The sequence below is a fragment of the Mastomys coucha genome, unplaced genomic scaffold (genome assembly GCF_008632895.1).
Source record: "Mastomys coucha isolate ucsf_1 unplaced genomic scaffold, UCSF_Mcou_1 pScaffold15, whole genome shotgun sequence".
NCBI lineage: Eukaryota > Metazoa > Chordata > Mammalia > Rodentia > Muridae > Mastomys > Mastomys coucha.
In genome coordinates, this window is record NW_022196897.1 from 166,609,815 (window position 1) to 166,626,513 (window position 16,699).

Sequence of the window (16,699 nt, forward strand, 5' to 3'; positions counted from 1 at the left end):
AAAAAAAAACACAGGAAGACAGAAAGAAGGAAACATGCCAAAGCAGGCCCATTCTATGTCAAGACTCCAGGTGGCTTTGCAGCTGCTCCTAACCTTTCTGTTTGACTCCACCAGTGCCAAACCACCTGATGGTGACAGCCTGTGCCTCGTAGGCCTAGCTGCTGGTATGCCAGGAGATGCCCAGAGCAGAGCCAGAAGGAGTGCTTTTCCCTTGACCCCCCCGTGTTCCTACGACACTCTTCCCTTCATGCAGTAGCTCAAGTCCTTGGTGAGTTATGTTCCTGTTCTTTGCTTCAGTGTTTTCTATTGTCAAATGGGAATAGCAAAAGGATTTGCTTTGTGGAACCTTTGTGTAGACAGAATGGGTCAGTCACTGAACCCACTTTAGCAGGGCAGAGTTCTGCAGGTGGCACACTAGGGCAGGAGCATTTGCTGTGGTTGCTTGCTTTGGTTTGACTGGTTGTTTGGGTTTTTTGTTTTGTTTTGGTTTGGTTTAGTTTGGGGTTTACTTTTTTTATTTTATTTTATTTTATTTTTTCCGAGACAGGGTTTCTCTAACCCTGGCTGTCCTGTCCAGGCTGGCCTCAAACTCAGAAATCCACCTATCTCTGCCTCCCAAGTGCTGGGATTAAAGGCGTGCGCCACCACCGCCCGGATGGTTTACTTATTTTATATATATTTATATATTATTTTATATATATATATATATACTGCCATTGTCTTCAGACACAGAAGAGGGCATCAGATCCCATTACAGGTTTTGAGCCACCATGTGGTTGATGGAAATTGAACTCAGGACCTCTGAAAGAGCAGTCAGTGCTCTTAACCACTGAGCCATCTCTCCAGCCCAGGTTGATTGGTTTTTTAAGGTAGGGTCTCATGTAACTCGGGCTGGCCTCACACCGTGTAACTGAGGCTGGTCTTGAACATTCTGAGGTTAAATATGCATGCCAGCAAGCCCAGCTGCCTCATGTATTTAGATAAAGTCTCCCTCTGTACCCAAGAGCCTGGAAGTCATAACAGCTTAGACTGACCTCAGAGTCAAGGGGATCCTGCTCCCCTGAGCTCCACTGTCAGTCAGGGTTACAGACATGAGCTCCCCTGAGCTCCACTGTCAGTCAGGGTTACAGATGTGAGCTCCCCTGAGTTCCAGTGTCAGTCAGGGTTACAGACGTGAGCTCCCCTGAGCTCCACTGTCAGGGTTACAGACGTGAGCTCCCCTGAGCTATACTGTCAGTCAGGGTTACAGACATGAGCTCCCCTGAGCTCCACTGTCAGTCAGGGTTACAGACATGAGCTCCCCTGAGCTCCACTGTCAGTCAGGGTTACAGACATGAGCTCCCCTGAGCTCCACTGTCAGGGTTACAGGTGTGAGCTCCCCTGAGCTCCACTGTCAGGGTTACAGGCGTGAGCTCCCCTGAGCTCCACTGTCAGGGTTACAGACATGAGTTCCCCTAAGCTCCACTGCTAGGGTTATAGACGTGAGCTCCCATATCTGGCTCATGTTTATTATTAATTTATTACAAAGTGATCCAGAGAGGTGACTTGGTAGTTAGAAACATTTGTTACTCTTACAGAGGACCCAGATTCAGTTTCCCCAAACACACAGAGGTTCACAGTAATCCATAACTACAGTTCCAGAGGACCTGATGCCCTCTTCTGACCTCCCTGGGCACTGGGTGTTCACATGGTGTACATATATACATGTGGGCAGAAAACTCTTAAAATAAATGAGAAAAATGTATTTTTGGGGGTTTTTTTTGTTTTGTTTTGTTTGGTTTGGTTTGATTTGTTTTTTTTTAAACATTCTTTTTTAAGATTTATTTATTTTATGTATATGAGTATACCATTGCTCTCTTCAGACACACCAGAAGAGGGCATCTGATCCCATTACAGATAGTTGTGAGCCATCATGTGGTTGCTGGGAATTGAACTCAGGACCTCTGGAAGAGCAGTCAGTGCTCTTAATCGCTGAGCCATCTCTCCAGCCCTTGATTTGGTTTTTTGAGACAGGGTTTCTCTGTGTAGTCCACGTGCCACCACTGCCTGGCCCGAAAAATGTATTTTTAATTTATGTTCAAGTGCTTTTCGTATGTGGCACTGGATAAAGAAGATTGCATTCTTGCCAGGCAGTGGTGGTGCATGCCTTTAATCCCAGCACTTGGGAGGCAGAGGCAGGCAGATTTCTGAGTTCGAGGCCAGCCTGGTCTACAGAGTGAGTTCCAGGACAGCCAGGGCTGCACAGAGAAACCCTGTCTCAGAAAAAAAAAAGAAAAAGAAGAAGAATATTGCATTCTTTTTTTCTTTTGCTTGTTGTTGCTGCTATTGTTGTTTTGTTTTGTTTTTGAGACAGGATTTCTCTATGTAGCCCTGGCTGTCTTGGAACTTGCTCTGTAGACCAGGCTGGCCTCAAACTTACAGAGATTCATCTGCCTCTGCCTCCTCAGTTCTGAGGCTAAAGGTGTGTACCACCATACATGGCAAAAGGGTTGCTTTCTTATCTTTAATTTCTAATTGATTGCTGCTGGTATATATGTATGTGGTGGTTTGGATATGCTTGGCCCAGGAAGTGGCACTATTAGGATGTGTGACCTTGTTGGAGGAAGTGTATCACTGGAGATAGGCCTTCAGATCAAAATATAGAACTCATCTCCTCCTGCACCATGCCTGCCTGGAAGCTGCCATTCTCCCACCTTGATGATAATGGACTGGACCTCTGAACCTGTAAGCCAGCACCAATTAAATGTTGTCTTTCTAAGAGTTGCCTTGGTCATGGTGTCTATTCACAGCAGTAAAACCCTAAGACAATATAATAACACATGATACTATAAATGATTTTCCTGAGGTTTTCTATGTATTCAGTCTTCTCTTACCTTTTCCTCTTTCTAAGATTCTTAGAAATTGTATGTCTGTCTGTCTGCCTGTGGGTGCATGTGCAAAAAGCAGATTTCTGTGGAGCCCAGTACAAGGTGTTATAGAGTTCCTACAAATAGTTAAGCTGCCTGATATGGTTCTAGGAACCGAATTTGGGTCATCTGAGAGCAGTCCACATCATAATCATGGGCTATCATCTCTAGCCTACAGCTTGCTTTTTTTTTTTTTTCTTTTTTTAAACTGCTTTAGCATCTGAAAGCACATGGCTTACAGGAGTGAACATGGGCATCCCTGTCTTGCCTGGGTCTCAGGGGAACCAGTCACGCCTTCCCTGTCCTGTGCCAGGTGACATTCCTTCCCCATCCTGCTTGCCGAGGCATTGGTTTCCCTGCTGGATGTCAAGAAGGTCCAGCCATGTGCCCTAGCGTGCGGGCCAGGACCCAGCTGCAGAGGTGGCCTTGTGCTCTGTGAACAGACCCTGCTAGGAACTAGTCTGGAGTCCTCAGCAGCACGTTGTCCTGAGGGCACTAGCCTCTTAACTCTGCTCTGTGTGAAAGCTGGGCTATGGTCTGGGGCTACAGTGAACTTGTAAAACAGATTGGATAGTAATCCAGTGTATGTAAGCTTGGGGTTATTTTTTGAGAGCATTTACCAGGAACTTAACCACCAAGACTGAAATTTGGGAATTTCTTTCTAGAAAATGTGATTTCTTGAGGTGGTGTAGAGCTGTTCTTTCAAGATACGCCCGTGCGGGTGCCAGGTAGGAGTGGCACATGGCTTTCGATACAGCACCTGAGAGGCAGAAGCAAGCAGACTGAGTCTGAGCCTGTTCCACAGAGTGAGCTCTAGGACAAATGGGGCCACACAGGAAACCCCTGTTGCAAAAAACAGTGAAAGAAAGAAAGGAAGGAAGGAGGAAAGAAAAGCAAAGCTATGTCCATTTGACACACTATTGCGTCTCAGAACTACATGTGAAGTGTGTAGGAGCTCCTTTGCCACATCTCTGTAAATCGAGTCACTCCAAAGCAATTTGCTTTTAAAAGATTACTTTAATAGTTAGAGCTGGGGTTGTAGCTCTGTGACAGGACATTTTATTGTTTGTTTATGTATGTGAGTACTTTATCTACATGTACATCTGCATGTATCAGATTACATGTGGTTGCTGGGACTAGAACTCAGGACCTCTGGAAGAGAAGCCAGTGCTCTTAACCACGAGCTATTTCTTTTTTTTTTTTTTTTAGATTTATTTATTATGTATTTATTATAAGTACACTGTAGCTGTCCTCAGACACACCAGAAGAGGGTATCAGATCTCATTATGGGTGGTTGTGAGCTACCATGTGGTTGCTGGGATTTGAACTCATGACCTGAGCAATGGTGCTCTTACCCCCTGAGCCATCTCACCAGCCCCAACCACGAACTATTTCTCCAGAGCCACTGTGTCATCTATCTATCCAAGCACTGGTTGAAATTAAAACAAACAAACAAAAACAAACTTTCAGAGGGCTCAGTGGTTAAAAGTGTGGATGTTCTTACGAAAGACGAGGGTTCAATTCCCAGAACCCACCTGGAAGTTCACAACTGTCTGTTACTCCAGTTTCAAGGGATCTGATATTCAGTTCTATATCTCGGATACCAGGTAGACATGTACACACATGCATGTATTGCACATACACATAGGCAGAACACCCATATTCATAAAATAAAGTAATAAAGTATTCAAAATTGAAAAAGAAAAAAAACTTAGGGTATCAAGAGGAGGGTGCCCCTGAATGTCTATGTGTCTTAGTTAGGATTTCTATCGCTGTGAAAAGACACCATGGTCACAGCAACTCTTATAAAGGACAGCATTTTTTAAAAAAAGATTTGCTGGGCAGTGGTGGCGCACACCTTTAATCCCAGCACTTGGGAGGCAGAGGAGGCAGATTTCTGAGTTTAAGGCCAGCCTGGTCTACAGAGTGAGTTCCAGGACAGCCAGAGCTACACAGAGAAACCCTGTCTCAGAAAAAAAACAAAAAAGATTTATTTCATTTATATGAGTACAATGTAGCTGTCTTTAGACACACCAGAAGAGGGCATCTGATCCCATTACAGATGGTTGTGAGCCAACATGTGGCTGCTGGGAATTGAACTCAGGACCACTGGAAGAACAAGCAGCCAGTACTCTTAACTGCTGAGCCATCTCTCCAGCCCAAAGGAAAGCATTTAATTGGGGCTGCTCATCGACCATTGTCATCATGGTGGGAAGCATTCAGACAGACATGGTGCTAGAGAGATAGCTGGGAGTTTTGCATCTGGATCAGCAGGCAGCAGAAAGCACGAGTGAGCCACTGGGCCTGGCTGGAGTTTCTGAAACCTCAAAGGCGGCCCAGCCCCGGGACACACTTCCTCCAACACAGCCACACCTCCTAAATATGAGCCTACAGGCCTGTTTTCATTAAAACCACCACAGTCTGAACATCTGGAGACATCAGTGTCACACATCATCTAGGTGTGTGTCCCATGGTTCCTGGAGGTGAGGCTGTCTGCAGGGCTGTGCTAAAGGAGGACATGGCTGGGGCCACAGAAAGGTGTTGAGACCCATAGCACAAACCAGGTCTCCAAGACTCCAAGGTGGACTTCTGCTGGCCACACAGGAACAATTGGAGACTCAGACTGAGTACTACCATGGCTTGTGCATTGACTGAGGAAGACATGTGCATAGAATAATAAGCTGGTGGTGTGTGGAGGAACAGGATCTAGGGTGGCTTGCTAGACCCCTGGAAAATGGGCAGGCAGGCAGAGAGGCCTTGCCTAGGAGTGTCCCTCCCTATGGAGCAGAGTATGGCCCAGCCTACTGTGTGCTTAGCAGCTCCGCTCTCCCCTGGCCTCCAGATTTTGTGGGTGTGCTCCCATGGAAGCATACCTTTATACCCTAGCTGGTTTTCCTGCTGCAGGGTGTGTGGTGGATGTTCAAGCTTCAATGCTGTCTGGCCTTTGTGGAGGCAGGTCCCCACCCTGAAGCTGCAGGAGGGCACGTCACCTCATTAGAGCACAAGCCACTGAGGCTCAGAGGCCCCCATCACTCTCATCTCTCAGGAAATTAGAAGGATGGGAGCTGTGTGAGGAACAGAGGACCGAGAGCACACAGACACTGCTCATTGTGTTCACAGTGCACCCGTGTGGACTGGCCTGGCCTTGCCCAGCCTTTCCACTTTCAGGTGAGGAGACTAAAGCAGCAGTTGCAAAGGTGACCTGTGTCTGGGTGTGTGTGGCGTTATTCAATGTTCTCCTGTGCCAGTCTAATGGTTTTCAGCTACCCAAGAGCACAATTTAGCAAATGGCTGTTTTTACTTTGGAGAAATTCCAACTTGAGGTTTAGATTCCCTTTTAATAATCTCACCAAGCAGGTACCTCATATTCTCCTGGGAGATGCACTTGCCATTGCAAAGATTTAATTGTCTAAACCTGTGTGCTCAGTCCCTGGCCTGGGTGCTCAGACCCTGGCCTGAGTGCACATAGGCTGTCAGACACAGAAACCCCATGCACTGTGGGTCCAACAGATCACTTCCTCTGTTCACTGTTTTCTCCGACATCTTTCTGGATTCTGCCATGTGCCAAACTCTGCTCTAGCTCTACTCTGAAGTTCATGTTTAACCCAAGGGCCTTCTGACTTTTTTGTTAGGGCCATGGTACCTACCAGACTTGTCTTGACAAGGATTTGCACTGTGTTTGAGGGTGTTTCGAAATGGGCTCCATCCACATGGACTGTCCTCAGGCCCAGCCAGCTTCTTCCTCTGCAAGCATCATGCAGATTGCTCTCTGTGGGCATCGTAGACCACGCTAAGCACCGGGAGCCTTCAGGGAAGAAGCTCCTGTCAGAGAAGAAACTGGTAAGTCACTGCCTAGGGAGGATACCTTTGAGTCTGCCTCACCCCATGCCAAGCCAGTGTATGCGAGTGTGCTGTGTGTGTGTCTACTGCCCGGCTGTCTCTCTAGCACCAGCCTTTGTATTCTGTATCCCACCAGTAGTGCTTGCCATGATGCACTACTGAGGGCAGCATGGAGATCTTGACTGTGTATTAGCTTGCTGGCCACACAAAGGCAAGGTAGGGCAAGGACCTGATTTGATTGATTGATTTGGAGTATTGTGGATAGAACCCAGGGCTTTTGCCTGAGTGCTACAGTGCTCCAAGAGCTGAACTGAACCCCAGCCTTAAAAACTTATTTTACTGTTTAGAGACAGAGACTCAGGTCATCCAGGTGCCTTTAACTTCCTGTGGAGCTGAAGATGATCTTAATTCCTGATCCTTCTGTCTCCACCTCCCTAGTGGAAGAATTACAGACATCATATGCTACCTTGCTCAGCTCCCGTAAAAGTATATTTATGTGTATATACTTATTTGCATTTAAGTGTTTTTGAATATTCAAGTTATGTTTTGACCCTGGAGACAGGGTATATCTTTAGTTCTAAATTCTTTAAGACTTGTTCATTTGTTTAATGCATGCGGGTGCCTATGTAATGTGCAGGTGAAGGCCAGAAGACAACCTGCTATCCTCAGGATCTGCTTCCTTTAATGCAATCTCTCATTGGCTACCATAGCAGCTCTTTATGTGGGCTCTGGGAACCAAACCCAGGACCAAATACTTGGGGCTGTTACAGGAAGTTTTTCTTCTGTTTGCAAGAACCTTTCGGCCGGGAAGTGGTGGTGCATGCCTTTAATCCCAGCACTTGTGAGGCAGAGGCAGGCAGATTTCTGAGTTCCAGGATAGCCAGGGCTACACACAGAGAAACCCTGTCTCAAAAAAACAACAACAAAAAAACAAAAACAAAAGAACCTTTCATGGTCTTCTTGCTTTGCTTTGCTTTGCTTTCTCTGTTTTTCAAGACAGGGTTTCTCTCTGTAATAGCCTTGGCTATCCTGGAGCTCACTCTAGACCAGGCTGTCCTGTAATTCACAGAAATCCTCCTGCCTCTGCCTTCAGAATGCTGGGAATATAAGTGTGTGCTGCCACTGGCCACCGCTGTAGGCTATCCTTTGATGGTCGTTGACATTAGGACTCAACCTCCTTTTCACCTTGGTGTAGGAGCTTCAGCTGAGCAGCTGAGAAAAAGCAATGCTTCTTAGGGAGAGGAACTTTGGCAGCCAGGCTGAGGGTCACAGCGCAGAGGCTTCCTCAGGGCTATCCCCTCTTGGCACTTCTCGCTGTGCGGGATCCTTCCTGCTGGTGTCCAACCTTGCTTTTTCCTTTAAGGTGGATTCTGGTTTCATTGGTTCAGTGCAAACTTACATCCTTTTCAGAGTAGCAGCTTGTGGTTTTCCTCAGGGTGTGGCCAGGGAGTCCTAGGATGTTTGTTTTGGGGGCCTTTTGTTTATTTTTGGGATGTGAGGCATCAAATCTAGGACCTTACACCTGACTTACTGCTGTGCTGCTGAGCTCTACGCCAGGCTGCACACTCTTTTTTTTTTTTCTTTAAAAACAATTCATTCCTGGGGACTGGAGTGGTACCTTGGTGGTTAAGAGCACTTATTATTCTTGCAGAGAACTTGGCTTTGGTTCCCAGCACCCGCAGAATAGCTCACAACTACTTGTAACTCCAGTTCTAGGAGATCTGGCACAAGTACTGCACAATATGGAACATATGCATATACTCAGGCACATACACATATACACATAAAATAATTTTTTTTTTGTTTTGTTTTTGTTTTTTGAAACAGGGTTTCTCTGTATAGCTCTGGAACTCACTCTGTAAACCAGGCTGGCCTTGAACTCAGAAATCCTCCTGCCTCTGCCTCCCAAGTGCTGGGATTAAAGGTGTGCGCCACCACTGCCTGGCAAAATAAATAATTTTTTTGTTTGTTTGTTTTTTGAATAAATAAATATTTAAAAAAATCCAGTGCTAAGCCAGGCGGTGGTGGCGCATGCCTTTAATCCCAGCACTTGGGAGGCAGAGGTAGAGGCAGGTGGATTTCTGAGCTCCAGGCCAGCCTGGTGTACAGAGTAGTGAGTTCCAGGACAGCAAGGACTACACAGAAAAACCCTGTCTTGAATAACAAACAAACAAACAAACAAAAAATCCAGTGCTAAGGATGGAGGAGGGAACTATAGCGGAAGGATGAGCTAAGTGTACAAGTGTTTTGCCAACATGTATTTAAATGGGCCGCTCGTGTACCTTAAGGTGTGCCCACAAAGGTCAGAAGAGGCTTTCAGAAGTCCTGGGATTAGAGTTACAGATGTCTGTAAGCCATGTGGTGCTGAGAATAGAACCCAGGTCCTCTGCAACAATAGCAAGAGCTCTTAACTGCTGAACCATCTTTCTAGCCCAGTTGTTTGATTCTTTTTCTTTCAGTGTTCTTCATTAAGGGCCTAAAGAAAACCTTCCTGAGAAGGGCCATGCCTGCCTCCCTGCATTTCACACATAAGCCCTCAGGTGGCACCATGGAAAGTAGGCTCTGCACAGCGAAAGCTCGGACATTCCCCAAGGACCCCACCTTCTCCCACCAGCAGCTATAGTTTTCCTCTAGCAAAGACAGAGCTGCTGTTTTAGCAATACAGTTCTGTTTGAAAGAAGCTAGAAGGACACTTTGTTCAGGGAACATTTCCTAAACAAGCTGTGCTCTCTAGAATTGCTGAGATACCAGCCGCCCGCTGTGTCTGCAGTGGTTCCCATCAGCCCTGGGTGCAGGTGACCTGTAGGAACTGGGTCTTACCTGTGGCTTTTGGAGAGCTCTGCAATCACATTAGCATGCTTAACCTCTAATGTTGGTAGAGAGACATGTATCAATGGATGGGAATGTATATGAGTGTTTTGCTTACATGCATGTTTGTCTCCTGGAAGGGTGCAGGGGTGCTAACATCCTCTGGTGCCTTTTACTCTCTGTAGAAAAGGCATTTCGTGGATCACCGGAGAGTGCTGGTCCGTGGAGGAAATGGGGGCTCTGGTATGAGCTGCTTCCACAGTGAGCCCCGCAAGGAGTTTGGAGGCCCTGATGGTGGGGATGGAGGAAATGGTGGACACATCATCCTGAGAGGCATGTCCCCTGGGAGCAGCTGGGGAGGGGCAGTCTACATCCAGCGGTGGAGGTCCTGCTGTCTTATCTTGTCATGCATTTGCGTTTAGACTTGGTGTGTACACAGCATTTTTATGAATTGTGTGTGTGCTCAGCACCAGTGTACCAAGGCAAGAGACTTTAGATGTCATATTTGTTTTTTAATCTCAGAAGCACAGGTTGTTTCCCATCAGGAACCTCATGACAGCCCATGTCACAGGGTTAGCAAGTGTAGCAGAGGCCTCGGCTGCACTGAACACATGCTTGGCATGAAGGTTCAGCGAGCTGGGTGCAGGCATCTTCACAGCATAATGAAGTTAGCTGGTTATTTTATGTGTGTGGGTGCTGGGCCTGATGTTTGTCGATGCATGTACCACAGGTGTGCCCTGCAGAGGCCATCACATCCCCTGGAACTAGAATTGCAGACAGCTGGGAGCCACCATTAGATGCTGGACATCAGCCTGCCTCCTCTACATGAGCAGCCATGCTCCTAACCAGTAGCCCATCTCTTTAGTCCCTAGATGATTTTTTTGTGTTTTTAATTAATGATAGTCATATTCACCTCATATGCTAATGCCTTCCTGTTGCAAGTCTGAATAAATTTCAGGCCAGGCAGGGCTACAATTCTACATAGTGAAAGCCTGTCAGAAAGAAAGAAAGGAAGGAAGGAAGGAAGGAAGGAAGGAAGGAAGGAAGGAAGGAGAGAAAAGGAAGAAAGCCAGCCCACCCACCTGCCCACGGCAATAGTGGTGGTGATAGTGGTATGTGCCTTTAATCTCGGCTCTCAGGAAAGGCAGGCAGAAGCAAGTGGATCTCTGTGAGTTCGAGGACAGCCAGGGCTAAACAGAGAAACTCTGTCTCAGGGAAGAAAAAAAAAGGTCATATTCTATTTCAGTTAGGATAATGAAGAGTGTGGGCGGCCAGCCGTACACCCAAGCCAGGGGAGGGGGAAGGTGGCAGATATAAGGCCACTGTTCTCTGCTCAGCAGCTGAAGTCTGCTGAGTCTTAACACAAAGGAACATGAGATTTTGCTCTCGCTCTAGTTGACCAGCAAGTCAAGTCCTTGTCCTCAGTCTTGTCCCAGTATCAGGGTTTCAGTGGAGAAGATGGTGGCAGTAAAAACTGCTCTGGACGAGGTGGTGCCACCCTCTATATCCAGGTAAGCTGAGCAGCTGGGGTAGGCGCAGTCCCCTTGGGTCCTAGTCACTGAGTCCATGGGTGACTAAAGCACCCAGCTGGGAACAGAAGCTGCCAGTGGTGTGTTTTAGGAGTCACATCCCCACACAAACGCCTTTGCACTGGTGTGGTACCGTGTTGCTTCTGACTCAAGAAAGTCTAAAGGAATCACCCTGAAGAGGGAGCCAAGAACATCCCTTCCCATGTCTAGACAGGGGCAGCATGCCCACCCAGGGTTCCACACTCCCGTGCAGGTTCCCTGCTGCTCTGTTGGTTCAGGTCCTGTAGAAACACTTCAGAAAAGCCCCATTATGGAAATGGGTCTCTGGTGTTATAACAGGGCCTCACTGTGGGACCTAGGCTGTCCTTGAACTTGTAATCCCCCTGCCTCAGCAGCTTGAGTGCTGGAAGGCAAGTCTTAAGCATGGCACAGTATGGAGCATCTGACCAGCCCTATAAAATCTCTTCAGGGTAGAGATTTGTTTGTTCTGGTAGCTAAAGAGAACAGTTCCCAGCCCCACCCCACCCCTCCGTCCCCCCGGCTGGTTATAGGACAGAACTTGATGATGGTGATGATGGTGGTGGTGGTGATGGTGATGATGGTGATGATGGTGATAATGGTGGTGATGGTGATGATGGTGATGATGGTGGTGATGGTGCTTTTCAGGTCCCTGTGGGTACCTTGGTGAAAGAAGGAGACGAGATCGTGGCTGACCTATCTAATCTGGGAGATGAGTATGTGGCTGCTTTTGGGGGTGCAGGAGGAAAAGGCAATCGTTTCTTCCTGACCAATGACAACCGTGCCCCTGTAACTTGCACCCCTGGACAACCGGGTCAGGAGCGCATCCTCTACTTGGAACTCAAGACAATGGCTCATGCAGGAATGGTACGCCTCTGACTGTGCCACACCCTGAGGTAGTGGGTCCCTGAGGGTACGCACACTGCTACCCAGGAGAGAATGCTGGCTTTCATTCATTCCCCCTGCCCAGTGCTCTGTCTGTGCCAGCTGCTGGTGGCATTGACAGTGTTCTCCATGAGCTCACAGGACGTTTTTACTTTGTTTCTAGGTTGGCTTCCCGAATGCTGGGAAATCCTCTCTCCTTCGAGCCATTTCAAATGCAAAACCTGCAGTGGCTTCCTACCCGTTCACCACCTTGAACCCTCACGTGGGGATCGTTCACTATGAAGGCCACCAACAGGTAGCAGGTAGAGCCTCTCAAACCCTGCCAGAAGAGGTTTAAAGGGCCCAGTGATTCCAGAGAGCAATTATGTAACCCCTGAGTTTAGCTTCCACTTAAAAAATGAGACATTGTTTTCCCTGATTGAAACAATTTTAATGAGTCTGTTCTCTGTCAAAGTCAACCCCTCCCCTCCCAGCCAAGAAATCTGATCCCTTCTGTTGGGAATTGTACTCTGGAGTTGGGAGCCTGAGGAGAGGACTGCCTCTTGCCTTCCTCTTTCTCTCCTGTGGAACTGGGCGGTATCAGTCATGCAGACAGCATGTGGTTTAAAAAGCCTTTCCTGTACCATTTTAAGAGGAAAACTTTTTTTCCAGAAGATAATGTACCCATTAAAAATAGCAAGCCTGCTGGTAAGGTTATTTGTACAGCACTTTATATCTGCAAAGTGCACGATAGTGATTTGTATCCATAATCAAATTATCCATAGAATGCAGGGAGCCATCTCCCTTTTTTGAACTGTGTTTGAAGCCTGGGAGACAGGAATGTGTTAAGTCTTCCTCATTAGATTAATCCACCATGCCTGTCACCCAAATATTTCAGAACATTTTGCAGACCTGAGAGCTGAGGTGCCTCAGTGTCACTTGGCCTGCTGAGTCACCTGGGGGCGGATGAGTGTCTTTGATTCCCAGTGTTCCTTGAAAGTTGTAGACCATGAGATCTGGGCCAGAACAGGTCTCCCTAAGGGGAGTCTCCTGACCCCAAGGTTGATACCGGCACTGGGAGGAGGCAGAGAACAGGACCCTGACCTGACATAACTCTTACCTCTTACAGTGGCAGACATCCCAGGCATCATCCGAGGTGCACACCAGAACAAGGGCCTAGGCTTCAGCTTCCTCAGGCATATCGAGCGTTGCCGCTTCTTCCTGTTTGTGATAGATCTTTCCTTGCCTGAGCCATGGACTCAGGTTGACGATTTAAAATATGAACTAGAGAAGTATGAAGAAGGCCTGTCGGAGAGGTCCCACGTGATCATTGCAAATAAGATCGATCTCCCGCAGGCCAGAGCCCACCTGCCTCTGCTCCAGGCCCACCTCAGACAGGAGGTCATAGCCCTGTCGGCACTGACTGGGGAGAACCTGGAGCAGCTGCTTCTACACCTAAAGGAGCTGCATGATGCCCACATAGAGGCCGAGCTGGAGCAGGGCCGCCAGCCTCTCAGGTGGTAGTGGGCACAGGGCTGTGGGCCCCAGGGCCAGTGTGGAACGGAAAGCAAAAGCAACCTTTTTGTAAACTGCAGGCCACTTTGAACTCCTCAGCCTAAGTACTTGCAAACATGTGAATGTGTCAGTGTCTTTGTTTTCACACCAATTTGGGGCACCTTCCTAAAGTGCCCCCTGCCCTCTGGCCCAGAGTGATGGAATATTCTGTACCACCTGGTACCTGAATTGCTCCCTGTGCTTGGTGTGCCCATCACCCTTGCTGACTGGCTTGCTGGAGTTGACTCATTTGTGCTAATTAACACCTCATTAGTAGGAGGACAGTGCTGCTGGCTGAAGGTAGCAAGCACTGCTGCCAGGCGGCCTGGGCAAACACAGCGGAGCAGCAGAGCCATGGCTGGGCTTCTCATGCATGGCAGGACTTGTGGCCCTCGGTTTCCTTGTGTGATTGGGTCTGCCCACAGTCCTGCAGAGCAGCAGGGCCCCACACCAGCCTCTGTGTGGCTGTCTGCTGTGCCAGTATGTCAGGGAAGCAAGGTGCAGTAGCCATATTTTGTTCTCCAGTGCCAGCTGACTGAGAAGAGTAAGGGCCAGCTCCTTCCCTGTTGTTCCCAGAACACTGAGCTCTGTGGGGGCCGAACACCAAGGCAGCCTTGAGCTTCACGACTGAATGCACCCAATATCCGACCAGGCACGCAGCCTCTGGCTGTGCCTCAAGGATGCGCCAGCCGGTTGTCAACCAAAGAGATGAGAACCTTAAATGCTAGCAGTGTTTCTGATACGTGGCTCAGCTCAGCAGGATGTGTGGAAGAATGACCAGAGACCTGTCCCTGAAGCAAGGGACTGCCAGCACTCTGCCCTGCCCTGCCCTGGCCAAGGCTCAGCTCAACACAACTTACCTGAACCTGGGAGGCAGTACCAGCCATTTTTACCAGGTGGGGCCACTTTGCTCCTCCAGAGTCTGCCCTGTGGAAAGTGACCCCAGGTGGTACGGCTGGGGACCATATGTCCCAGAATATTCCTCAGGGGAGTTGATGCCTTAGTGTGGCCCTGAGGGCCCTTCAGAAGTACAGTGAGGAGACAAGTGGAAACGAGGGTTCATCTCTTGGGGAGACCCCTGCCCTAGAGTAAGGTGGCCATGCTCTGCAAATGGACAGGTCCGTCTGTCGGGCGGGGCTGCTGAAACAGCAGGCTGCCCTCAGCTTTCAGAAGCAATTCCGTTTTGATCTGCAGCTGGAACACAGGGTCCTTTTCCGGGAAGCTTTATTCTAATGTCTTATAATTTCAAAGGTCCTGGCGTTCTGGAGGCCAGGGCGGGTCTCGTGTCTATGGCTTTTCTCTTTCAGACCACTGCAAAGGGTTTTGTAGTCAGGCCAGGCCTGAGAGCATTAATTATCCACCACTGGCTTTCATCTTTGTGGCCGCTGTGCTCTGGAGACCTCAGAATGCCTCCCTAGGGCCTGGAGACCTGGGGTGGGCTGGCTCCTCAGAGCTGTCACACAGACTGCTGAGGTCCACCTGGGCCGTGACAGAGTGTCATCCTCCTGGGGCCACCCCAGGAAGGGTGTTTCTAAAGCCGGCTTCCCTCCCAGCTGGTGTTTTTTGGAAAGAAGAGAAGTTGACTTGGTCTTTCCATAAAGCCAAATGGTCTCATCATTGGTTCAGGGATGAGTGTTTGCTCTCATTTAAGGTCAAGATGTTGCTGCCAGCTCACCGTGCACACATGGAGGGAAAACACCCATGCACAAAGTAAAGGGGACTGGAGTGGCAGCTCAGCCATTAAGAGCACTGGCTGCCCTTTGAGAAGCCCTGAGTTTGATTCCCATCACCCACATGGCAACTGACAGCAGTCTGTAACTCCAGTTTCAGGGGATGAGATGCTCTCTTCTGCCTCTGAGGATACTGTGTGCATATAGTGCGCAATCCTATACATGCAGGCAAAATACCATCCACATAAAATTAAAAGGGAAAAACCCTGCTACTGCAGGCCAGGGTGGCAGGTGCCAAAGTGCTCGCTTGTGTTCAAGGCTCTAGGCTCCTTCCCCAGCAGTGCAGCGCACCTTGGTAATAAGGAGTGGTGCACACTGGTAGAAGTTGCAAGGTGGAGGCAAGCAGATCAGTTCAAAGGTCACCATCCTCAGTTACAGATACAGTATGAAGCCAACCCAAACTACATGAGGGTCTATTTCAGATTTTGAAAGAAAAAGGAGCAATATAGCATGCCATCACGTGTGTAAGGCTCCAGGTTTGTGCAACGATCACAGATACCTACATTCACCACAGTTGGATTCCCAGCATGGAATTCTGCGATGTCAGTCCCCCCTCATCCTGGTTGCTTAGACCCCAGCCTTATAAACACCACCTCCATGTAAGTGCACCATCATCTGTCCCTACAGATTTACATCCTCTAGACTCCACACAAGTAAGAGCCAGTGATGGCCAGTTACCTATGCAGCACCCTTTTGTGGAGAGTAGAGTTGAGACAGTTTTCTCTGTGTAGCTCCGACTGGCCTGGTCACTCTGTAGACCAGGTTGGCCTCAAAACTCAGGATCCATCCACCTGAGTGCTGGGACTAAAGACGTGAGCCCCAACACCCAGCTGTGCAAGAACAGCTTCATAGGAGCTCACTGTGCCATTTTCGAGATAGCTACTGCTGCTTTAAGTCACAGAAGGGCCACAGGCAGCATGGGACTGAGACCGAATTCCAGGGCAGGCAGGGCCTATGATTAAAGCCATTCCCCAGCAGCCTCAGTAGGTCTGAGCCCAGCAACGCTCCTAACTGAGTGGATGTGGGATGAATGAGGGTGACCCGCCCTGGGTTCCTCTTCACTTGAAAGACAGTAGCAGCCCTGCCCTGCCCTGCCCTAAGCTGGACACCATGCTTCTCTACTGGCCATTTCCAAAGAGCTGTTTGGGCTTTTGATGGCCATTTGGGATATTGAAGGCCTTTCCCCACAGTAGCCCATAATCTGGACAGAGAGCATTGGAGGAGCTACAGTCCTGTGGCAAGCTAAGCTGCCTTGGAGCACACATCTGCCCTATGAGCACACATCTGCCCTATGTTGTTCTCTAATCACTTCTATGTTTCTGGATTCTTCTCATCTTCCAACATCTGTCCCCACTGACTGGTGACATTTCCCAGACAGCACAGCAAGCCAGCTTCCCTCTGTTCCTGGGTGCTTTCTCTCCTGGCACATTTGCCTGTGGGGTCTAGCCTG

At 48.6% G+C, this 16,699-nt stretch overlaps 1 protein-coding gene across 1 annotated transcript in view; it reads left to right on the forward strand.

Moving 5' to 3' along the window:
* The window catches only part of Mtg2 (mitochondrial ribosome associated GTPase 2), a 16,391-nt gene extending 1,255 nt beyond the window's left edge, over positions 1 to 15,136 (forward strand). Inside the window, exons 2-8 of the mRNA XM_031372962.1 lie at positions 115 to 268; positions 6,539 to 6,746; positions 9,740 to 9,887; positions 10,950 to 11,065; positions 11,750 to 11,968; positions 12,150 to 12,288; positions 13,095 to 15,136. Of these exons, the coding sequence (XP_031228822.1) occupies positions 6,543 to 6,746; positions 9,740 to 9,887; positions 10,950 to 11,065; positions 11,750 to 11,968; positions 12,150 to 12,288; positions 13,095 to 13,489 (1,221 nt within the window). The 5' untranslated portion in view covers positions 115 to 268; positions 6,539 to 6,542 and the 3' untranslated portion in view covers positions 13,490 to 15,136. The remainder of the gene's footprint in view (positions 1 to 114; positions 269 to 6,538; positions 6,747 to 9,739; positions 9,888 to 10,949; positions 11,066 to 11,749; positions 11,969 to 12,149; positions 12,289 to 13,094) is intronic.
* Positions 15,137 to 16,699: the final 1,563 nt, after the last annotated feature.